Source organism: Typopeltis vanoorti, chromosome 20 (genome assembly GCF_054136105.1).
Source record: "Typopeltis vanoorti isolate ZY-2024b chromosome 20, IOZ_Tvanoo_1.0, whole genome shotgun sequence".
NCBI classification, from domain to species: Eukaryota; Metazoa; Arthropoda; class Arachnida; order Uropygi; family Thelyphonidae; genus Typopeltis; species Typopeltis vanoorti.
In genome coordinates, this window is record NC_143568.1 from 79587631 (window position 1) to 79614148 (window position 26518).

The 26518-nt window shown below is 37.1% G+C and overlaps 1 protein-coding gene across 5 annotated transcripts in view; it reads right to left on the reverse strand.

Moving 5' to 3' along the window:
• Positions 1 to 26518, reverse strand: part of Klp68D (kinesin-like protein 68D) — a 479354-nt gene that overhangs the window by 117065 nt on the left and 335771 nt on the right. For all 5 annotated transcript variants that reach the window (XM_090410558.1, XM_090410557.1, XM_090410556.1 and 2 more), the window contains exon 19: positions 24588 to 24704. In XM_090410558.1, coding sequence (XP_090266684.1) covers positions 24588 to 24704 — 117 coding nt within the window. The remainder of the gene's footprint in view (positions 1 to 24587; positions 24705 to 26518) is intronic.

Sequence of the window (26518 nt, forward strand, 5' to 3'; positions counted from 1 at the left end):
AGTCTTGGACTACTACACCAGCTTGGCTTTGCTTTGACTACTATAGTGGTATGAGCACATTCAAAGTAACATCATATGTTTACATTTCCTATTATCCATATTTTGCATGGTAGTACTGCCCTTATTTTTTCACTTGTTTATCTTTTCTGTTCAATTGAGATAATTAATTTCATAGCCTGGAGTTTCCTTTCTTCCCATTGTATTCATAATATAATATTCTGAGCCATTAAAAAAAAACATACGGCAAGATTCAGCATGTTATTTTATTTTCAGCTGCATTTCATTATTCTTCTATGTTTCTGAAGGTTTACTCACTGTTGCATGCACTTGAGCAATGCTGCTGTTTATTAGTTTTCGGTAGTTATCCTGATAAAGACAGATATGTAGAACTACAGTGATTTCTTAATTATGCAACCTTCAAAGCACTGGATCTTCAGTTAACCAATCCTTGAATTTATTTATTTATTTATGCTTATGGCTACATGAAACTGGTAAGTGAAGAGTACAATCACAATTTCCAGCAACAAATGATGAAAACCTTAACATATAAAAGTTCATTACATAAAAGGCACAACCAGCTTTCTAAGTCTTTCCTTTTTTTCCTTTTTTTTTTTAAATAAAGCAAAAGTAACTTGTCATAATCAAGCCAGAGGCAATTATCATCCTACTGTAACAAGTATGACAAGGCTGCATGTTCTCAACACTTCACAACATAAATATAGCTGTATAGTAGGTTTAATTAGAAAGCAGTTGTGTCTTCTGTGAGAAAACTTGATCCATTAGAGAGGGAGCCCATTTCACATTACATCATCTTCTAACATGAGGAGGAGTTCTGTTGATACCATGACGAGGACTATGAGAGTGACTACGAGAATAACGTCTTCGTGATGAGACGGAATCCTGATCTTCTGTTTCCTCCATAACCACCGCCACACAAACTACAGGTCAAGGTCCAGGCTGGAAAGCCAATTTAAGGCCTCATCTGTCACTCTGTGGATGTCCTATAGGCCACCACTGTGAAATTGACGCCTTGGGCAGTCATACACAATATGAGTAATCATCTGAGCCACGGGAGAACAATCACAATAAGGGTGATCTGACAACCTCCATTTATGTAGAAGGTAGCCACATCTGCCCTGGTTAGTTCTGATCCTGTTGATTGATGACCAAATCTTCCTAGGAAGATCAAAACCAGGCTGTGGAGCACAGGGATCTTCTACCAGGAAGCCCTTTTTTGGTAGATTGTTGGACCAGTGTTCTCTCCATATGTCAGATATTGATGGCAGCGCAGCTGAAAAGAGTTCGTCCATGGACCAGAGAGGTTTTCTAGATTTGAAGCATAGACTAGGTGGGTTTATGAGAGTCTGATGTAGGGGCAGGAGTGAGTTGCTCACTGCTTTATTAAATTCCTTAATCGAGGCTTGTCTTCTCCGTATTTGTGGTGGAGCAATGTTAGATAGAACAGGCAGCCAGGAGAGAGGGGTGATTCTCACTGTCCCACTAATTGTGCACATGGTAGAGTTTAGCTGGGTGTTTATAATGTTAGTGTGTGTGTGTACTTCTTTCCAAGACAGGGGCACAATATTCTGCTGCAGAGAATGCGAGGGCTAGTGCAAACGACCTTAGGACTTCTGCACCACAACCCCAGGTTGTTCCAGCAAGCCTTGAAATGATATTATTTCTGGTTTAATTTTATTGGAGAGGTTGATGATGTGCCTTTTATAGGTTAGGCTTCTGTCCAGGCTCACCCCAAGGTATTTTGGGTGAAGCTCGTGTTCTACCATTTTTCCATAGAAAGAAAGGTTGAGTTGTCTATCTGCCTCTGCATTGTACAGGTGGAATACTGAGGATACTGTTTTTGTTGGATTTGGCTTCAAGTACTACTGCTTAAAGTACTCTTCTTGATTCTAAGTTGGTAAAGGAGGTGGATTGATGTAAGATCACTAGGTCATTGGCATACATATTCTTGCTTGATCTGGTATGAGGTAGATCATACACGTAGATATTAAAAAGTATAGGGGATAACACAGAGCCCTGAGGAAGACCATTGTGAAGGAATCTGGGCCTGCTCTTTTTTCTGTCAATATGGACCCGGATCTTTCTGTTGGAGAGAATAGAATCAAAAAGTTGTAAAGTTTTTTTACACTTTATAATATTTCCTAGTTTTAAGAGGAGGCTCCTGATCCAGACAGTGTCATAAGCAAATGTTAGGTCAATGAAAGTGGCTCCAGATTTTAGTTTTTTCTTCTGGAAACCTGCTTCAATTTGAGTTGTAAGGGCCAGGACCCGGTCACAGCAACTTCTTCCTGGCCTGAAGCCAGCTTGTTCAGTCAGGACTGCTCTTTTGATGAGTGGTGAAATTCTTTTAAGGAGAATTCTTTCAAAGAGTTTAAAGGTGGTGCAAAGCAAGGAGATAGGTCGCAGGTTTTTCACATCATTTGGATCTTTCCCTGGTTTAGGCATGGCAATTATTTTGGCTTCCCACCACAGCTTTGGTAGTTTACCAGTCATGATGATTTCTGAGAAAAGGGCAGCTAGCCATGTTTGGCCATGTTGACCAAGATGTTTTAGGAACTCAGGGAGTATACCATCCACTCCTGCAGCTTTGCCATTCTTGGTAAGTTTTAAGGCTATTTGTACCTCTTCTCAAGATACTGGGTGTACGAGTTCAGGAAACTCTGGTTCCATCCTCAGGATTTGTCTGGTGGAAGCTTGTACAGCAATTTTCCTGATAGAGCTGGGATGAATCTTGGAGGTTTTCAATAAATGGTTAGCCATTTGATCAGGAGTTATCTCTGTTGTTTTGTGTGTTGTTGGCTCTGCTCCACTTAATTTTCTCAGAAGTGATCAGCTTCTCTGACTAGATGTGACGAAATCGAGTTCATTGATGGTTGAGCTTCATCTTTCCTTTCTGATTTTATCCAGAGTTGATATGAGCTCCTTAGCAATAGTTGGATCTTCAGATTCCTCATATTTGGCTAGGAGTTCCTCACTTTCTCTACTCCAACATGGGATATATTGTTTTCTGTAGCCTCTAGAGATAATAGAGGCTTTTGCTGCAGATTTGAGTAGTTTAACAAATCTAGGATAGCAATTAGGAGTGGGTGGAATTGCTCTAATGGTTTGCTCGATTTGTTTCTGAAATAGTCCAGTTGGACCTGTGGAGATTCGATCTAACGATTGGTGTTCCGCTGATGACTGGAATTGATATTCCTATCTCTATTAATGTAGGACGATGTTGCCTATTAGGGAATCTGTTAAGGATGGTTCTGGTTGATGGTAGAGGGTGGTCTTCGGAGTCTTTAGTGACTATGCACAGATCTGGGGCGTAGGTTCTGTTCCATCTGGCTGAGTAAAGAGTGCCGTCTTGCTTGGCATCATAATTCAAATACAAGTTATACGTATCCATCCAGTTAGCTAGATTATTACCATCCCGGTTGTTAGAGGAATGGCCCCACATGGTGTGATGGGAATTGAAGTCACCAACATAGATAGCAGGGTGAGGAGGAGGTCGGTCCATCTGAACAGGCCAGGATTGTGATGGAGGTTTGTAGACATTGTATATGATGATATTTTGAACTTTAATACCTATGGAGTATTCTGTATCAGGAACACTTTGGGTTATATCCTTGAGACCAGGCCAGATATAGGTTGCTAAGCCATGCTTGAGGTGGCAGTTATAAGACACGAGAATGAGTCCTGGGATCTTTAGTCTACTGAGGGCTGTGTCAGGCACATGGGTTTCCTGGAGAGCCAAGATGTCAATTGCTTTATCTTTGGCTATTTTGCCGATGACTTCAGCTTTGGATTTAGATATCCTTTCTATGTTTAGGGAACATATCTTGAGATAGTGTATCTTCACATCAGACAAAAGAAGCCCCACAGATGAATCACAGGCAACACAAAGCTAATATCTCAAACAAGGCGTCCAAAGGTTTCCAAGCCTCCTGGACTACTCACAATTATGATGAATCCTTGAATGAATTGGTGCATCAGCCAACCTCTGACAAAGTAACTGTACCTTTAGGTATATGATCCTTCAATTATCTGACTGGCAAACTGCACTCCCATTGTGGTCAGATAATTTGCAGGATTATTGTGCTAACTTGTTAATTCTTAGCATTATATTTTCAGACTCACTACTTATATTCATCATCTTTGCTTTTATAAAATTTAATTTCATATCATACTGTTGGCATATTTCACAACTGTTTAAGGCCTATTCTAGATGAAGTAATTCTGCCCAAAAAAAAAAAAAAAATTAATCAGCATATCTTATACTGTTTATGCTGTTCTGGTTAACGTTGATCCCTGTCATTTCTGCCAGTGTTTCCTCTAGACTTCCAAAAAAAAGTTAAGATGTGTGTGTACATAGAGAGAGAGAGAAATGTTAGAGACACACCTTTTTGCTATGTGTGTATATGGATAGTATATGACTTCTGTGTTAATTCCAGGATGGAATTAACACAGAAGTCTGGGTTTCTGGGTTTGGCTCACATTGATGATCTCAATAAAGGTCAAAACCAGTCTAGGTATAGCAGCCCCTTCCCATAATGCATAGCATATACAGATCCAAAAGAAAGTGTGTTTTGTATTACGGATAATTAGACAATTCCCATCATTTAGACAATTGATATGAAGTCAACAGCCTCTATATACAAGTTTGACGATACTTAACATACAAAATTTGCTTAATGAAATAGGTTGAAAATAAGAACTAAACAATGGAGATTCAGTGACAGATCCTTGAGAAAACATTGACTGATACAGCCATAGAGGAAAGTAGTGAGGTTGTCTGCAAGGATTTTAAAAAAAATCTAACTCCATGGTCCACAAGAAGTTGAAGAGGCAGTCAAGAGAAAGAAGAACATGTATCAAAAGTTTCCAACAAGTCAGCATGTGCTCTGAGAGAATACAGAGCAACATGTAAGAAAGCAAAGTAATGTGTAAAACTAGCTAAACAGTCAAGAACACAGAAAATATCAGGAAGGTGTCAAAATATTCTGGAGGCTATTAAAAAAAGATTAGAAATGAAGGAGAGTATTGTGAAAGGACTCAGAGATGATAAAAATGACCTGAAAAACCGAAAATAAAGATACTCCAGATGTCATGAGTAATTACTTTGAAAGACTGCTAAATGAAACAAGCAGTGACAGCATAGTAGTTGAACATTCAAGATGAATGCAATCATGAATACATATCAATACTTGAAATAGAAAAAGCTATCAAAAACCTGAAACGTGGAAAGGCAGCTGGAGTAGATGATATCTGACCAGTGCTCAAATCTGGAGGTAAAAGTTTGCAGTTGATATACTACATAATTCAGAAGGTCAAATTCCAGATAAGTAGAGCAGAGCTGTCATACAACCATCTATTAAAAATGTAAATAAAACTGAATGTGAGAATTATATAGAAATTTCCTTTCTATGTGTTCCTGATAAGATTTAAACGGTGTACTTGAGCACTAGGTTGTCCTTGGATAAGGACAATCAAGTGCTCATTTCCCCCATGCAAAAATGCTTACACAGCCACTACTGCACAATAGTTTGGCATTATAACAGCCTCCACAACTTCTATGCCTCATTCCCATGGTTGGACTATTGCTTCCAACCTGGACTTATCACCAAAGTAATCCTCACTGGCACAGAAACATACATCCCTCACACTACTCTGAACCAGCATTCCCCTAACTAAACTCTGGATCTCCAAAAGATGTGCCAAAGCTCTACAAATGAAAAACCAAACATACCATAACTGACTAAATCAAGAACTTCGTCCTCATTTAGAGCTTATACTCAAGCCCAAAATAGATTGGGGGGAAGGGGGGAATCAATGCTTCCAAAGCAGATTTAAAAAGTAGATTTAAAAAGCAGAGTAAAAAGTAGGAAACTAGCAGCCTATCCAAATGGCAGCCAAGCCTTTTGTTCTCTGGCGAAAGCAATTGATCGTAACTTCTGCCCAACGCTATTTCCATCCCTATCATACCCAGATGGCTCTATTGCATCACCACCCACAGAAAAAAGCCAATCTCCTGGCTTTACACTTTGCTTCCAATGTATGCATAACTGACAATGGTAAATGCCCCCCCCCCCCCCCTCATATCCTTATGCCAGAAAGAGATCAGAAAAATACTGTCCAAATTTTTCTGATCCTGGCCCTGATGGCATTTCTCCAATTGTCCTGAAAGTTTGTACACCAGAACTGATTCCTATCCTATGTCGCCTGTATATACTCTCTTACTTCACTGGTATCCATCCCACAGCCTGGAAATTGGCCCGTATTCAACCCATTCCCAAGAAGGGCGAGAAGTCACTGCCGTTCAACTACCACTCTAATCTGGCTCACCTCAGTCCTGTCTAAAGTAATAGAAAAAAATCATCAATTCCAATTCCTACACTAACTTGAAGGAACCCACCTAATAAACAACTGCGAGTATGAATTCTGTCACTGCCAATCAACAGGAGATCTGCTCACATATGTCACTCATCTCTGGACAAATGACACGGAGAAATTTGAACATCTCAAATGGTTGCACTTGATATCTCCAAAGCTTTTGACCAGGTCTGGCACAAAGGCTTACTAAGCAAACTAAGCATTAGTTTGCTTAGCTTGGCATGAAGAAGTACCAACAATTTAAGCCTCAAATATGCAGGATGATGGTCTCACACAGGTGATGAAAATCACATACTATTAAGACCATTTATAAAGAGGATTCAAATTCACAATCTGGAGGCTGGAAAGCAGTGCTGCTATCTATTCTGAAAATTAGGTTGGTGTCAGAATAAGATGTCTTTCTTCGAAGTTACATTACAATGCTGTGAAGCAGTTATTTGGATATTTAGAATTAACTTATGTAGTAAAGGGTATATCATACGTGCTAATTATATGAATTACTGTCTGGTTAGTCGGTTGTGTAGAAGAAAAGAATGTGAATTTCAGGAAAAAAAAAACCCGAGAGAGATTTTTTTTTTTTCATGCAAGTGATGCAGACATGGACTTGTGGCTCCATACAGTCACAAATGAAGTCACTCTGCATTCACCTCAACTCCTGTTCAGTGGAACAGCCTGCTTCCATATGCTTTCTTTACAGATTGCAAGTTCTCCCTGACAGGTATCACTGCTTATGGTATTCTGATTTGCCAGTTTTACAATATTTTTATATTATTTTATTTATTTTATTATTTCGTGACACCTCCAAGGAGTCTGAGGACCCATCAAGAGACAACACCCACTCCACAACTCTCCATCTTCACCACTCCAGCCACCAACTACACCGAAACTCTACTATTGTCATCTACATTAACACAATCCACCACCCACCACCACTAGCAGTTTTTGTCTGTAAATTGCGTGTGTTCTGAAGGGTGTCAATTTGTATATATGTGGGATGAAAAACCATTATTCCTCTTCAGGATTTATGAAACAAAGTGTCAAACTCACTTTGTATAGTCATTTTACTTTTTTTTTAAAGTAACCTCAGTCTTTTCAAGAAATGTACATACCATAAAAATGTTTTCTTTTTTATTTAGGCATGATAAAGTTTTATTTTTATTTGCTGTAATTAATCTTACTAGTAAGGCTGACAAAATAAAATTAAAAAAAAGCTGAAAATGCATTGTTTTCAGTGATGAAAACAACTGAGCAAAACCATTAATGTTAAAGCAACCACATGCTCTCATTCTGTTTAGAGTACCTCATATATTGAACTAATGGTTCAACCTTCAGAGACAATATCAATGAATAGATGAAAATTAAACTGTTCATGCTTATTACGTAAAACTGTGCCATGAAGTATTATTCCTTTACCCAAAATTTAAACTTGTTTGCCTTTATTTTCCTGATAAATAATATAACTTCTGAATTTCTGGCAGGAATGTAACTCCAATTTATAATACAGGTAAGCCACTGATTTTCTGGCACCCTTTGTTCAACAGCTTTGCCAGACCTCTGATCAATTAATTATACCTCTCATGTGTCTCTAAACAACATAAACCTAGAAAAATTAAGGGGATATTAAATCCCACATTGTTTTAAAACCGCATAAGAAACTCAGATTGGAATCAGAGAGTTTCATGCCGAATATAGTAAACTATAAAAATATCGGCGAATACTAGCGTGAGCTAATGCAAGTAGTCCTAGTACATAGTACAATACCGGGCAACTCGTACTACGATCACTTGCATTAGCTCACGCTAGTATTCGCTGATATTTTTATAGTTTTCTATAAATTCGCTGACATAGTACAATACCGGGCAACTCGTACTACGACTACTTGCATTAGCTCATGCTAGTATTCGCTGATATTTTTATAGTTTACTATATTCGGCATGAAACTTTCTGATTCCAATCTCCGAGTTTCTTATGCGGTTTTAAAACAATGTGGGATTTAATATCCCCTTAATTTAAATAGTGTTTATATCGCCGAAATGAAGCCTGTTGGCTCTTTATATTTAAGCAAATAAACCTAGAAACTTGAATATTAAATATAACTTCAATATTATTTAAATGGTAAAATGAAATACATCAGGATTCAGAACAATATAATTTCAGAGTCAGTATAGTGATGAACAATGGACATTTCTTTGTCAATGTTAATTCATTTGACCAGATTTTCTTCATTAAGCCTTCTTGCTATATCCTGCTTCCTTGCAGGATACAGCAAGTAGGAGTATGCAAAAAGTGTGACTTGCTTGGAAGTAGGTCATACTTTCTTGCATAATCAAATAACTCAAAAACAACTTTTTTCTTTCCTTTGATACATTAAATTCTGTAAAGTACTTGCCAACATCTTCACATCAGGAGACTTATCAAATGTTAAGACAGGCCACAAGTTATGACAACATTTTTTCTTTAGCGTTGGCATGTGCACCTACGTCCAGTTTCCAGTCATCACTTTAAAGAAACCAAACACTTCTTTCATATTAAATTCTTTAATAAATCTTTTGACAGGCTTGCCAGCATTTACATGTAACAAACATTTCAGGAAAAGTGAGCCTTCACTTTTCCTGAAATTTAGCCTTCACAGAGCATAATCTTCCTTTGTGTTGAAAGATTATGAGTAGTTGTTAAGAATGAGTAGAATTTTGCAATCTTTCAGTGGGCCTCTAGATGTGTAGTGTGCTTGGGTTTCAGATTTTTTTTAACCATTCTAACATAATCTGAGTGGTAATCCAACCATTTCTGTTTGTATGCATATGAGAATAAATTTTAATGCCTTTTAAAACTGATGGTCTGAGGGCATTTAGTTTTTCTTGTTAGCAACAGCTTACATCTGTGCTGCCTGATGCATTTTAGCATCCTAGAATAACTCTTTTCCTTAGACTGTCTGAATCCTGTGAGCCTTTCTTCATCCTCTGCTGTTAATGTCCTTCACCAGTATGATGTAGTTTTATCAGCATTATCCACTTGCTTGGGACTGAGGTGCTCATCAGCTCCAAGTTTATCAAATTCATCCACATAACCAGTAGCTCAATAAAGTTCAGTGTTTGTTTCCCATAGTATTATTGTATCACAGTTTCAGAACCTTTTGTGCAATGAAAGTCACATAACAAAAAACTCTTTCAAGCACTATAGGTTCATTATTCATATTTATAACCAAGTTACTTTCTTCTGAAATGTAAATAATAAAAATATGTTCTTGAGAAATAATTTATCATCAAATGCAACTCTTTAAAATTCAAATAAAACTGATCAACATAAAATATTCAAATACACAAATTTAACTAAATTACAATCGACAAGTGAGAACATTTAGTGCTGTTAATTCATCCAGAAATACCAAGCCTTAAATCAATATATACATAAGCTACTAATTAATTAATGCCACATTTATTTATTTATTTGTATGGGGGTTCCCCCTTTCTCCCGTGACTTTTTTTTTTGGGGGGGGGGACAGGTTGAGCTCTCTTAATGATAGATTATGTATATATATTTTCTGACTGAAAATCTGTGTGTGTTCACAGGGCCAGTTTGCCTGTTCTGAGGGATGAAAAACCTGAGTTTCCAGGTGAAAACCCTATACCTTCATCATATGAGACTGGCTAACTTGCCTTTAGTCGAAAGAGGCCAGATAAAGGTTATTCACATCACAGACAGGAATTGAACCCAGGTGTTTCTGACCAAGGGCTTCATCTACACAGACTGAGCTACAGAGGCACAATAACACATTAATAACATGCCACAAAATATACAAGTTATTGTATATCTTATGACATTCTGTTATTCATAGGTGTCCAGAAATAATCCATTATAAAAGGTATGACTAGCTAGTAATAATGTAATGTTTTCTGATATATTTTCACTTTGCATATACTTTCCCCATTTATTGAGAAAATATTCTTGGTACTTCAGCAACAAGTTCTACTCCCTAAACTTATTCCCCAAATCAGAGGAAATGTGTCATATTCTCTTTCTTTCATTTTCCCAAAGGAAGGAGGCAATTTACTGTGGGGGGGGGGGGCATAGCAGTAAAAGCTGATTGTACACAGAGTGCAATCAGTTTTCAAAGCTTTGGTTTTCTTTATATAATTTTGGCTATTGTACACTTTTCATGGACAATCTGTATGATATATAACTATTATATAAATAAAAATGGGTTAATTAATTTATACATAGAAAAGAGTGTTGGGTATCTACCTGGATACTGAGCGAATGAGATAGGCTGGCAATTTGGGATTTAGCTGACCAAATTGAATTCTTATTGGGTTAAACCAATATAGAAAATGATGGTACAACATGACAAAATTTCATGCCGGCTGGTGCGTCGCCCGATAAAACAAGGCCACCGTTGTTTTCGCCAGGGAACCAGGGCGAACAGTGAAAAGTCAGCTACTGGAACAAATCTGAAAGCACAGCCCAGCTCAACATCACCAGAGTTAAAGATCGGTACTATCAACATAAGAAGCCTGAATGGCAAAGAAATGGAGCTAGCTGAAGAATTAGATAAGTTTGGCAAGAACATAGAAAATAAATATCAAGAAGGTGGTAAGATATTCTGGAGATTGTTGAAAGAGTGCTGTAAAAGGAATCAGAGATGATAAAGGTGATTTGAAAACAGGAGAAAAAGATATCCTTGAAGTATGAAGTAATTACTTCGAAAAATTGCTAAATGAAACAAGCAGTGATAGCACAGTGGTAAAAAACACTCAACAGGCATACAGTCAGGAATACATATCCATACTTGAAGTAGAAAAAGCCATCAAAGGCTTGAAATGTGGAAAGGCAGCAGGAGTAGATGATATTCGACCAGAAATGCTGAAATATGGTGGTATAAAAGTCTTACAGTGACTGCGCTGCATAGTTCAGAAAGCCTGGACAGAGGGACGAATTCCCGATGATTGGAGTAGAGCTCTCATAGTACCCATATATAAAAAGGGAAATAAAACTGAATGTGAGAATTATTTCCCTACTGAGTGTTCCTGGTAAGATCTATGTAAGTATACTTGAGAAACGGTTGAGAAGAATTGTGGAAGAAAAGCTTGGTGAAGAACAAGCTGGATTCAGGCCAAATAGAAGCTCTCCGGATCAGATCTTCACTTTACGACAGATAGTCGAGAAAGCATGGGAATATAACAAAGATCTGTATTTAAGTTTTGTCGATTTGGAAAAGGCATATGACAAGGTGCCAAGAGAGAAGCTATTCTATACGCTACAGTTATATGGTATCAATGGGGCATTATATCAAGCAATACTTAGTCTGTATTTGAGTTGTAAGTCAGCAGTTAGAATTGAAGGAAGTACAGGAAGATGATTTAATGTTAAATCTGGTGTGAGACAAGGATGTACATTATCTCCTCTGTTATTCATTATCTATATGGATCACATTATGAAGGAAAGTGGTATTAAACATGATATCAGAATTGGAGATGTTAACGTCAGCTCTTTGCTTTATGCGGATGATGTTATACTTCTAAGTAAAACTGCTACAAGTTTGCAAGATTCCCTGACTAAATTGAATAACTGTTGTAATAGATATGGTATGAAGGTCAGCAGTAAAAAGACAAAGACAATGAAAACAGCTGGAATTGTTGAAAATGTCAACTGCATTGTGAACGGAGAACCTGTGGAACAAGTAAAACATTTCAGCTACTTAGGCAAGATTTTTACTGAAGATGGTAAATTAAATATGGAAATAGACAACAGAATCAACAAAGCTGGTATGATAGGTAGTCAATTGAATGAATTCATATGGAATAAGAGAGAAATTAGAAAACTAAATTAGCTGTATACAAGACAGTGTTCGAACTAGTTTTAACTTATGGATCTGAGAGCTGGGTCAGAAGTAAAACACTTGACCGAAGACTAGACACCGCAGATATGAGAGTCCTGAGAAAGATTAGAGGCGTGAACAGATGGCATCAATGGCAATATCATACTAAAAATGAGGATATTAGGAAAGAACTTGACATTGTCAGCATCCAGGAATGCGTTAGCAGAGCTAATCTCAGATGGTATGGGCTCTTAAACAGAATGGGAGAGAAAAGATTAGCAAAACAAGTGTTCTCTGCAAGGTTGGCAGGAAAACGACCCAGAGGAAGACCAAGATATAGGTGGATTGATAAGGTACAAAGTGCCTTAGACGATAGAAATATAAGATCTGATAATGTTGGAGTCTTGACAAGTAACAGACTGATTTGGAGGAAAATTGTAGATAGGAAGTTAGTAATGACGTAAATTTTTCATGTGGTACTATCATATCCTGTACACCCCTTGAGGGTACATGTCAGGAATTTGATGATGATGAGAAAAGTGTAGAAGAGACATGTGAGTGAGAAAGTAAAAAGGAGTTTTTTTTTCCATGGTAGGTGATGAATGAGTGGAATGCCATGCCAGAGTGCTCCAACACTGAATGTCTTCAATGCAAGGTGTGTAATCTCCCATGTTAACTCTTTCAACTCCATATGGGCTTGGAAGTAACCAGGGCAAACAGTGAAAAGTTGGCTACTATAACAAATGCCAGCTCAACATTAGCATAAATCAAAATAAGCACCCTTAATTATAAGGAGTGGAACTGGAAGAATCAGAGAAAATTGTGGAAAATTTCTCCACTTGGTTACAATGTATGGTATATTTGACAAGAAATTATCCTGTTTTAATCCTACATCCAAATGTAAGTTAAGCATGAAATAACTTCACGACTAGTCTACTTATATAGGCTGCTGTCTTCACATCAGTTGCCTTACTATCTCATAATGAAAAATCACTATGGGAAGGATCACAACCAGTTTTGACCTTTATCGAGTTATGATCATCATGCTTCCACTGATGAGGACTCAATGACAACATCAGCACTGATGAGAATTCAATAAAGGTCACATCAGTGACCTTTATTTAGTTCTCATCAGTAGAAGCATGATCCACAAAGATACCAAAGTTAAATCAATGCCATAGTCACTGGTTATAATATATATTATACTTCACAAGAAATATATTTTAGTTTTCATCCTATGCCAAAGCATAAGCACAAGATAACTTTACGATTAATCCACTTGTACATAGAAGCTGCTGATTGTAAATTAATTGTCTTAGCATCTGATAATTGTGGGAATGATCACTAACTGCTTTAGACTTTTATTGTAGTCTCATAACTGGAAGCCAGATCAAAGAAAACGCCAAGGTTAAATTTATGATGAAGTTGTAATATATCTTCCACAATGAATTGGGCATAAAATTAAAAGAAAATTTTTTTTTGTCAGGTATAATATGTTGAAACTAAGAAGAAAAATTTCCACAACTATCTCTAATTCACAGTATTTAATAATAAAGTGATATAATTTTTTGCTTCTTCTGTATGGAAAATATATTATTTCTGCATTGATTTAAACCTTGAAATCTTTGTAGGTCTGGCTCCCACTGATGAGATGTCACTAAAGGTTGAAACCAGTCTAGGTAGCGATTGTTCACATAAAGTTTTTGCATTATGGAATACTAAGTCAACTGATGTGAACCCAGTAGCCTTTCTATATAAGTAGCCTAGTTGTGAAGTCACTTCATGTTTATGCTCATGTTTAGGTATAGGAGCAAAGCAATATAATCTGACAACAATCACGTGTAACATACAAATAATTAGAGAAGTACATGGTGATATAATTGGTATTATTGAAACAAAGAAAACTTCATGAATGACAAACAATATCAAGTAGAGTGATCTGGGCAAACATCAAAATGGGAAATGGACAATGATACTCATTTGTGCCTATGATAGCACAGAGGGAGTTACTTAGAAAAGAAGTAGAGGCATTTATAGGTTATTGAGGATGGCAGCTGATCCACAATAAAAGGAAAAACTGATCCTTGAAGACCTAAACAACAGAGTAAGAAATGAATACCAGGCATGTAAATATATTGAGAAAATTTGGAGAAAGGAGCAAAGGTAATAATAATGGCAAGTATCTGCTGGATTCTTTTAAAACATAGACTAGTCAGGACAAACAACACAATGTTCCAGTATAAAGATGTTTACAAATTCACATAGAGTGAGAGAAGACATATGAAATAAGAAAAGTCTCATTGACTATGCTATTGTTGATGGTGCTATCTGGACAAAAGAGTATACAAGTAATTTCAAACAGGAAATAATCAACCATTTAGTCTTGAGCAGAAAGAAATTGAACGTTATATTGGGATGGGGGGGGGTAAAAATATCAGTTCAATAGCTTTCAGAGATAAACCATAGGCTCAAATATACAAATATTATTCAAGAAAAGAAGGAAAGTTTGAAAACAAGAACCAAACCTTGGAGACTCATTGGCACACACTGAATAAACAATGACGAATTTGGCCAGAAAGGACATGAGATAAAGATTATTACAAGAATAGAAAAATCAAAACTCCATCGTGGAATGAGGAAGTTATAAGCAGAAATGGAAAAGCATTTTGAAAATTCATAGCAAGTCAGCATGTGCTCTGGGAGAATGCAAACAAAACTGTTATGAAGCAAAGCAATGTTAAAAATTAGCTAAACAAGTCACAGAAAGTCTTTGATAAGAACATATCAGGAAGTGGGGAAAATGTTCTGGAGGGTACTTGAAAGAACTTAGAAATGGAGGAAATTAATTATCATCTAATTAATTAATTATGCGTGTCCATGGGCCGGTTTGCCTGCTTGGGGGATGAAAAACCCTGCTGCCCAAGCCCATGACTGGCTAACTTGGCATGGCTGAGGAAGATTCTTAAGCTCCTCACGTCATCAACAGTAATCGAACCTAGGACACTCCTTCCCCCAGGCATATGGTTGCGAAGCCCAAAGCCAGCAGGCTAACCACGTGGACAATAGAGGAAAGAATACAGTAAAAAGAATCAGGGATGATAAAGGTAACAGGATACTTGAAGATAAAGATATTCTGGATGGCTGGAGTAATTACTATGAAAGATTGCTAAATGAAACAAGCATGACATAACAGTTGCAGAAAATATTAGATTGTATTCACTGAGATTGTATTCAGGAAGAATACAATCAGGAGTACATATCAATACTTGAGATAGAAAAAGGACTGGCACAGAAATTTCATATTACCATTTATAGAAAGGGATATGACACTGACTGTGAAAATGACAAGGAATTTTCACATTCCCTTTCTCATTCTAGGAAAGCATAGATCTTTCCTAGTTGAGAAAAGACTCAGAAAAATTGTGGAAGAGAAACTCTGAGAAGAGCAAGCTGGGTTAAGGCCAAATAGAGGTTTGCAAGATCAGATTTTCACTTTATGATTACAATTATATGCTGTAAAAAGGACATTATATAGAGCATACACACATATTTGTGTTATAAGAGGTACAAGAAAGTTTGATACAAAATCAGGTATAAGACAAGAATGCATACTATCTTCACCGCTATTTATTGTATATATGGATTGCATGGTGTGCAGTTTATAGATGTGTGGAGTGAATTTGATGGACATAAGGATCTGCATATGCCTGATGGACTGCACTTAAATGTTTTTGGAATTAGGTGCTTGGATAAAGTATTGTTCAGTGAGAGGTTGGAAGTGCCAAACCAGGGAAACTAGATATTATGGGGGAAGCTAAACCCCCCCTAATCTAGCCACCCCTGGGACAAATGTGTGCAAATGCAGGAATGATTGTAAAGAACTGAGCCTTCCCAGGTTTTGAATCTAAATGGAGAGGTAATGACATTATGTAAGGGTAACTGTGGGCCCGAAGGATGTCAAAATGCATGTACACAAATGCCCGAAGTGTTAGAAACAAAGGAGGGGTGTTTTAAGCATTGGTCAGCTCATCTTGGCCAAAAATTATTGGCATAAGCAAGACCTGATTGTCAGAGAATGATATATTTACAAGGATAAAATTGTAATGGATATTGTATTTTCAGAGAAGATAGAGGAAATAGAACAGGAGGAGTGGTATTATTAATGATAGCTGAAGAACTTGAAAAAAACAAAAATAGAAGTTAAGGAAGATGGTAGATCTGATGGAAATGATTCATTTGAGGCTGTCTGGTGTGAGATAGAGACCAATAGGACAAAATATATTGCTGGTTGCTCCTATAGACCTGGGAGTCCAGAAGAAAATGTGGACAATGTGCATTAGCAGATTAGCACAATGAGTATAGACTGAACAATTATCATGGAAACTTCATCTATGGTGATATAGACTGGAAGGAGGAAAGTGCACATGCCGAGATGGAAATGGAATTTATACAGTTACTAAGAGATAATTACCTGAAACAGTACATGATAGGAGAGACTAAGGGTTTGAGAATGTTGGATCTGGTAACAGTATCAGAAGAGTTAACTATAACTGCAGTAGTAACTCTACTGCCGATTGGGGAAAGTGACCATGCAGTCTTGTCCTGGGAGGTTGCTTAACATATGGAAATTTCAGTCAAGAAAGGGTTTATGTGGAACTACAAAGCTGTGATTATGACAAACTTAGAAGGCAACTTGGAGCAGTGCCATTGCATAAGAAACTACATGAAATGAATGTCATTAGTGCATGGGGAAGCGGTCAAGCATTGTTTGAGTGAGGCAGTATCAGAGTGCATACCCAGGGTCAGGATGATAAACCAAGTAGGGAGTACGTGGTTGACTAGTCATGTAAGGCAGGAGCTGCAAAAAAAAGAAAGCATTGTGGAAGGAATATAAACAACAAGGTGATCAGCATGCCCATGAGCAGCATAAAGCACAAGCAAGAATGTACCTAGTACAGTAAGGAAGGCTAAATCAGATTTTGAGAGAAAATTAGCTAAGCATGCCAAACTAAATCCAAAAGAGTTATTTTGCTACAAAGCAACTAAGAGAAAGAATGATTATGGAATGATAACTTTACTCAATGCTCGTGGTATGAAAGTGATAGAAGCAGAAGAAATAGTTCATTTAGTAGGTGATCACTTTGCAAGGGTATGTCGTTCAGGTGGTGACTTTGCAGTTACTGAGGTGAACACTGAGGTAGATGAACTGGAGGTGCTCAGTATATTGAAAAATATCAATGTGAATACAGCAGTGGGCTGAGACAATATGTCAGCATGTGCTATAAGAATATTCATGTGAACTGAGAGTGCCACTGACAAAGTTGTTTAATATAAGTCTCATATCTGACAAGGTTCCAAGGGAGTGGAAAGAGGGTAAGATAGTTCCATTATATCAAGGTGGCACCAAGCAGAAGTAGCAAATTATAGAGCAATAGTATCTCTGGGATGTTGGTTAAAGTGTTGAAAAAGCTCGTTAAAAGTAAAATTCAGGAATGGGTGGATAGGAATATGATACTCTATTGGGGACAGCATAGTTTTGTAAAACGTAGGTCCTGCCTTAGTAATTTATTCACACTTCATAATAAGGTGACAGCAGAATTGGATAAAGGAAATGGCTACACATCTCCTTTTGGAGCAAATGGGAAGGAATATGAGGTTGGTGGCATTGATAGTGGGTGGCTGATAGACAGACAGACATCAGAGGGTGGCGTATGGTGGATGGAATCAAGGCGAATGAGAGTAACTAATGGGGTGCAGCCAGCTCTGTACTAGGATCACTACTCTTTAATTTGTACATGAATGATATAGCAGAAGATCTGAAGGGGAATATTCAGTTGTTTCCTGATGATGATGCAAAACTAGGGAGGATACAGTTGATAAAGATGAAGTAGATACCTTACAGGATGAATTAAATAAATTGGCAGTGTGGGCAAAGGATAATGGTTGTCAATTCAATTCAATGTTGTAAAATGTAAGGTAATGCACTTCAGGATGAAAAGATTACACACTTCATATCATATCGATGGTACTAGTTTACAGGAAATTGATGAGGCTAGGGATATCTGGGGGTGATGGTGGACAGAGATTTGAAGTTCAGAAGACATATTGCAAGAAACAGCAAAATAGCTCAGAGGATTACTTTGATGCTGAAGAACACATTAACAAGTAAAGATAGGGAGGTTATTATCCCTCTTTATAAGGCTATGATTCAGCCACATGTTGACAAATGTGCAAGATTTGGCTATCTGCATTTCTTAGGCCTTGGGAGGTGGTTATAAGATTAACATAGAAGAAATTTTCAAGTACATGGGGAGTAGGGTGAAAACAAGAGGTCACACTTGGAAGTTGTCTAAGAGGGTAGTTAGTACGGTTGTGCAGACTAGGTTCTTTACTTAAGAAGGAGTGAACGAGTGGAATGAGTTGCCAGAGGTGGTTATGAGTATTACAACAGTGAATAGGTTTAAGGAGATGTATGATAGGTATTGTGTTAATGGATAGAGTGGGTCTCCTGAGACGATTCTTTTGACTACATGGAGTACCCATATAAATAATAATAATAATAATTATTATTATGAAGGAAAGGGTCAATATCAAAACTAGGGCAAGCTGTTTACTTTATGCATCTTCAAGATTCCTTAATTAAACCAAACTAGTGTAACAAATTTGTTATGGAAATCTGCAACAAGAAATGTTGTTCTTGCCTATAAAAATAGGCAAGAACAACATTGACAACATCAGCTCCATCCGGAATGTAAAACCAATAGAACAAGAATAAAACATTTCAGCTATTTAAGGCACAACTTTTTAGTGAAGATGGCAAATTAAAAAATGGTAATAGGGAACAGAATAAAAAAATCTGATATAGAAAGGAGTCAATTGAATAATTTTTACACGGAATAAGAGAGAAAGTAGTCTAAACACTAAACTAGATGGATATAATACAATAGTGTTCAAATTATTTTTAATGTATGGATCTGAGAGCTGATTTAGATCAAAGACTGGAGACACAGATATCAGAGTGAGATAAATTGGGGAGTGATCAGTGGTATCAATGGTAGAATAATATTAATAATGAATATATTAGGAAGGATCTTGATATTGCTAACATTCCAGAATGTGTGAGCAGAGCTAATCTCAGATGGTATGACCACTTAAACAGAATGTGAAGGAAAGGTTAGCAAAACAGGTGATGACGGAACTTCTGCTAGAAAAAAGAAACCCACAGAAGACCAAGAACTGGGTGATTGAAGCAATTAGAAGTGCCTTAGAAAACTGTCAGCCAGGACTCCAACAGGAGAGTATTGGAGTTCTAACGGATAAAATTGTTGATAGGAAATTTGTAATAATGTAAGCTTTTCTTACCATATCATAGAACTATTAAGTGCCTATCAGAAATTCTATGTTGATGATAAAAACACCTTTAAAAGTTATCAGTAGTAATTCTTGACCTTGAATCCCACTCAAGGAATGTATTTTACATTTAATCTGTATCCAGCATAACTGTAAAAATAGTTTTAATATGTTATCTTTTTTCCTAATCTTTATTATTTTTCTATTTCAATTTTTTCAACCTCATCATATCAGAACGCATTTACAGAGAAGATATAAAAACAAGACTAAAAAGAGGTAATAGATACATCTAAGAATAGCAAAAACATGCACCTTCAACTTCAGTATGAGTTTTGCAGTAATAGTTCTACTGCCTATCACTGGAAAAGCATACATGTTTATATACATTGATTTACTGATTAAGTATATACTGATTAAGTTTAATTAACACAGAATGATTAATGATACAACATTGATTACTGGCTATAGTAATAGTATAACTTGTGGTATTCCACCAGTTCATTTTTCCAAAATAGTATCATATAAGCATTTTTACTCAAGTTGAACCTATGTATAGGTTCAACTTGAGTGAAAGTAATTACTACCACATTAAAACTTAAAAGCTTCCAAGTATTATAACTTTTTCATGATTTTTATCATTAACATAGAATTTCTGATAGGCACTTAATAGTTTGTACAAGATCTACTATGATAATATGGAACTATGGCCAAAGCAACTAAAAATATAAAGCTAAGACATTATGTGTGTTCTATGGTCAATTTGTCAGCTTTGGGAAGAAAAAGTTATATGATCTCCTCAGACCAGATTAACTCATCACATCACTTGAAAAATCCTCATAAAAGGTTCAAAGACAGACTTTTCAAATGAAGGACAAATATCATGTCATCTTCATAACAGGTGCTGAACAACTAGCAATTAGGTGTTCAGATTTTTAAAGAGAGAGAGAAAGAGAGGAGGAAACATTAGGTATATCTGTAAATTTATTTTATGAAGTATATAGAAATATTTATTGGACATTATTTAAATTTCTTAAATCTCTTTGAATACCGTTAAGAATTTTTGTCCAACTTTTTATACTAACTGTGATTTAACTTATTTATTTTTAAAGTATCGAAGGCAAAAAAAAGTAATATTAATTGGTTTGGATTCAAATAGTTTTCCAATTAAATGAAAAAAAATAAAATTCCTAATAAATACATACAGTGTGGCAAAAAAAAAAAAAAGTAATGGCACTGAATTTTATTTTATTTATTTATTTTATTTTTTTAAAGATTAATGTAAATATTGCACCCCTAGAAAGGACCTAGAAAAGCACAGAAGTAGGATCTTGGCAAACCAACCAAAACAAAACAGTTGAGCTTCAGACAAGTTTCTTTTTTGATATAGACGTTTTTCTTTGTGTACGAAGTCAGAAACCAAAGAACAGAACAATAAATCAATATCAAGTTTTATTAAACCTGAGGAGAATTTCTACTGAAACACACACAAATGTTCCAAACAGCACACGAGGATTGTACTTTGTCCTGAACATAAAATAATTTGGTTGTTCAACATTTTAAAGAGAATACAGAGGATGTAGGCTATCCACTGTATCAGTGCACAATTTACTACCAATTGACACACTGAGAATGCTGGCAAGCAAGTTAAATGTGAATAAGGAATTGATAAGTTCCACAATTACCACAGACTTAGAACAGCCTGGTAGCCAGTGTTTGACAGTGCACCTACTCACAAAACAATCAATGTGCAGATGTTTCTGACTAACAGGGAATGGTCTAAGTAGGACAGTTCATTTGTTCGCTGATGATGCAAAGTTGGGTAGGGCGATAGTGAATGCAGAAGATGTCAAAGTCTTGCAAGATGACTTAGATAGATTGGAGTTCTGGACTAAGGAGAATGGATGTCAATTTAATGTGACAAAATGTAAGGTTATGCATTTCGGAGTGAAAAGATTAGCAGCAGTATACCACATTGGTGGAACTGTACTCCAAGAGATTGATGAGGCCAGGGACTTGGGAGTGTTGGTGGATAGGGAGATGAAGTTTAGGGGGCACATTGCGAAAGTAGCTAAATCAGCTCATCAACTCACTTGGTTGTTGAAAAATACCTTGACGAGCAGAGAAAAACAAGTTATTGTACCTCTGTACCGAGCCCTGATAAGACCTCATCTCGACTACTGTGCCCAGATTTGGTCACCTCGGTTCCTTCTTGATGGGGAGGAGGTTGAGAGGATCCAGAGGCGAGTGACTAAGATGATAGCAGGTCTATGGAATGCACCATATGAGAACAGGTTGAGGATTTGTGGGTTGCAGAAACTAGTTGATAGGCGAAAGAGGGGAGATATGATTGAGACATTCAAATTGCTAAAAGGATTCTATAGGATTAATTCAGATGATATTTTTGAGATCAGGACTGGTGGTGGGAGAACTAGGGGACACCCATGGAAGCTGGGCAAGAGCGTGGTTAGCAGGGGTGTTAGAGCTGGGTTCTTTACTTTTAGAGTGGTAAATGAGTGGAATAAGCTGCCAGAGTCTGTTGTGGGTGCTATGACAGTGAGCGAGTTCAAGGCAAGGTATGATAGATACTGTGAGAATGTTGAACAGCTGTGTGAACATGATGTTTAGGGCCTCCCTCGATGAGTCTAAGGACTCCTGGAGTAGCCCGTGGTAATAATAATAATAATAATAATAATAATAACAAGCAGATAGCAGTATTTAATTACCCTCCTTACTACTATGACTTGGCTCCAACAGACTTTCTTTTCTGAAGCTGAAATTGGGACCAAAAGAACATCGATTTTATAATGTTTCTCAATGTGAGAATATGGCAGCAGAACTGAATACCATTACATTAAGCAAGTATATCCAGTCTGTTGGGACTTATTATGAGAGAGAGAGATGAGAATACAGTATTTTCTTTTTTTGCTTTATTTGAATTCAGTATCATTACTTTTTTTTTTTTTGTTAATGTTGCACTCTAAGGTGCAATGCAAACTTTACTGCCTATGATGTGATAATACTTCACATTATGAACAGATGAAAATTTCTATTTCACACTGAAAGAAAAATCTGAGTTTATGGGAGATCAAGTTAGATCCTGTACATTTGAATGCAAATTCAAACATTAATCAGTCTGACTACTTATGAGGAATAATTTATTCCTCATAAGTAGTTAATCATAACATTAATCAGTCTGACTACTGTGCAAGCATGAGTAAGCATACATCTATAACAAAACAAAAGGAGCATAATAATTACAGCTACTTTCAGTGTATTTGATGGCATCACATTATTCATGTACTGTCTACTGAAAAAAGTGTAAACCTTAAGCTTTTTTTTTTTTTTAATAAAGATGAAACCAGCTGAGCTTACATGAGCATCTTACAGTACATCTTGTTGAAGTTTCCTTCCAGCTTTGGTCACAAACTTTTACTCGTTAGGTGTGTGTGTGTGTGTGTGTGTGTGTGTGTGTGTGTGTGTGTGTGTGTGTGTGTGTGTGTGTGTGTGTAAAATATTATTAACAAAAATGACAACAGCAGATTTTATGATTTATGAAAAGATTTCAAATGGGATTATATTTTAGAATATTAGGAAAACATTTACCATGTCTGAGAAAATGGAACTCAAGCATTCCATGTATCCTGTAGGTGACCAATCCTTGTCACCTGTAGGTGACAAAATCCTTACACCAATCAGTGGTGTAAGGATTTTGAAGTCATTGAAGGGAAAAAAAATAAGAGGTTGTTGATATATACACCATCTAATCAAAAGTATCCAGACACCTACTCAAAACTGTAATCAGACTTTCCCTGTGACACACTTTCCAGCAGTGGACATTAATACAGGGTGGGTCCACCCTTTGCTTCTATGACAGCACTAACTCTGCTGGGGAGACTTTCTACCAGGTGTTGGAACATCTCTGGAGGAATGGCAGCCCATTCTTCCTAAAGAGCTGTAGCCAGAGCAGTTCGTGATGTGGGTCGTTGGGGTCTGGAGTGAAGTCGGGATCCCAAAAGTGTACTATGGGATCCCGACTTCAGGATCCCATAGTAAGGGCTCTGGGCCGGTCAGTCCATTTCTGGAATGTTATTGTCCACAAACCATTCCCTCACATACCTTGCTTTATGGCAGGTAGCATTGACAATGCTACCTCAGACAACAGTTATCATTGAATTGATCTTCTACCATAGACAGTACGCAATGGGTCAAAATGTCCTTGTAACCTTCTGCATTTAGATTTCCATGTAGTGTTATGAGACAGCCAAGTCCATTCCATGAACAACATCCCCACACTGTAACGCCACCTCCTCCAAATTTCACTGTTGGCACTACACACACTTGCAGGAATCGTTTTTCAGGCATTTGCCACACCCAGACCCTCCCATCGGACTGTCACATGGTAAAGCATGATTCATCACTCCAAATCACACCTTTCCAGTTGTCCACTGTCATCGCTCTTTACACCACTGCAAGCAGTGCTTAGTGTTCACAGGAGAAATGTTTGGTTTATGGGCAGCTGCTCGACCATGAACCCCCCATTCCTCTTAATTCTCGAAGCACAGTCATGATGCTGGCTGGACAGTTAGTAGCACTGTGGAACTCCTGGGTGATTGTTTCACTCGATGTCTGCTGATTTCCACAAACCACCTTCTTCAATGCTTGATGGTCCCTGTCTGTCATTACATGCAGCCTACCCAACCGTGGTTTTGTTGTGGTTGTGCCTTCATGTTTCCACTTCACAATCACGTCACCAACTGTCGACTTGGGCAACTTGAGGAGGGTTGAAATGTCTCTGACAGATTTCTTACTGATGTGGCAACCAATAACTAGTCCACATTCGAAGTCACTGAGCTCCCTTAACCTACCCATTCTGCTCATACTTCTTATCATTGAACAACACACAGCTCAATGCTGCCTCCTTGTATATTGAAATTTTATATACAGTGCAAGATACTGCAAGTTGAAAAACGCCAGAAGATTACACCACAAAATATGATATATCACTACAATAGATCACAAAACTACTTACCTATTTGCCTGTGATAAAGATAATAACCTCCACTGGTCATCATCCTCATCATACTGGACTCTAGCTAAAATTTTATTTTTCTCTTCTGGAGGTACAAAGTTCTCAATAATGAGATACCTATTGGAAACATGAAGACATTTAAAATACTAAACAAAATAATGTGTATATAAGTCAGAGTAAAGTTTGAATTTCAAGAGTTAAGGGACAGCAAATACGCATACTAAGACCTAAATTTTTATATTATGCTATTTATTGTTATTATTTTTTAATATCAAGCCCACAGATGAAAGATAGCAGAACATACTGGTGCTGTGGTAGGCAATGGTTAAGGAAGAAAGAACCATTAACCATTGCCTACCACAGCAATGGTTAAGGGAGGAAAAAACCTACTGATTTTTTCTTGAAGACATGGAGGTTGTATTTGTTGAGGCACATTCCAAAGAACACAGACATGCAGAATTAAAGAGAAGTGGGTTTGGTGTATCTGAAGTTGAACTATAAAAGAATTTTGGGCAGCAGCTTCTTATGCTGCACAGGCTTAATGGAAAGTGAAGAATGATGGATCAGTTCAGTAGAGCTGCATCCATGGAAGCCTGATGAAGAGATATAAAGCTGAAATGGAATGTCTGTGAGAGTGAGGTCACTGATTACCTGGACCATCTTCTTATACACAGCAGCAAAAATTTTTAGGGAGAGCCTTGTCATTCCAAACAAGAAATGCATTCTAAGGTTGGGGTATATGTGAGATTGCACAGCGTTATTAAGTTGGTGGACTTTCGGCAGCATCTAGTGGAAAATGATGCAAGTTTTTAAACATCAAGGAAGCAATTCATGCAGTGTCTGTCTGAGGAAAGGCTGGAGGCCAATCCATGAAGACAGTCATGGTCAGTATAATCTGCTGCTTTGTGTATTATAAAAAGGTAAGGAAAAGCGAATGGAGTTTATTTTTATTTTATTTTTTATTTTTGGCAAAAATATCAAGACTGTGTTATCATAGTGATGATGATGAGATGACAGGGTTATCCTCATCCCATCAAAGAATGATACATGAAGTCTGCTTAATATGCTGTTGTGGATATCAAAGTTTGGAATGTTTGGGCAATGAAAGGTATATGCCAAATGAATGAGAGGAATGCAATGAGATATTGTTAGTGAAATTACAGACAATTTTTTGGTTAGTGAAAGATTATTTATGTATAAGAGAAAGAGTATGTTACAGAACAGAAACCTGAGGCATTCTTACATTGGTGTGTGTGTGTGGGGGGGGATATGTCCAAAGATAGGAAGTTGTCCAGCATTATTATCTTAATGCAGATATCTCCATGGAGTCAGCAACTCATCGTGAAAGACCCACACTAACCATTATTCACACATACCTCTCCTTAAATCTTTCACTGACAGTGGGCTAACTACCTCTGGCAATCCATTCATCATTCAAGCAACAAAAATCTAGTCTGCACACCCTTACTATCCACACACTTACACAACTTCCAAGAAGTGATCCCTAGCTATCTCTTTCTCTCTCTCTCTACTGATCCCAAGCTCTCTCTCTCTCTCTCTCTCTCTACTGATCCCAAGCTCTCTCTCTCTGTCTACTAGCTGTATATTGAAAAATTTCTTTTATGTTGCATCCCCTCTTATTTGCCTATCAACTAAACTTTGACACTCACATACTTTTAACCTATTCTCATAAGAGCATTTCACAGATAGTGGATTCTCTCCACTATCTCCTCATCCTTAAAAAATTCAGGTGATGAAATCTGTGCACAGTACTTAAGATATGAACTCAGCATAACTTTATAAAGAGGGATAATAGCTTCCCTATTTCTACTTGTCAATGTGTTCATTATCATCCAAATAATCCTTTGAGATCTTTTGCAAACTTTTGAAATATGCCTTCTGAACTTCAGTTCTGTTCACCATCATTTCAA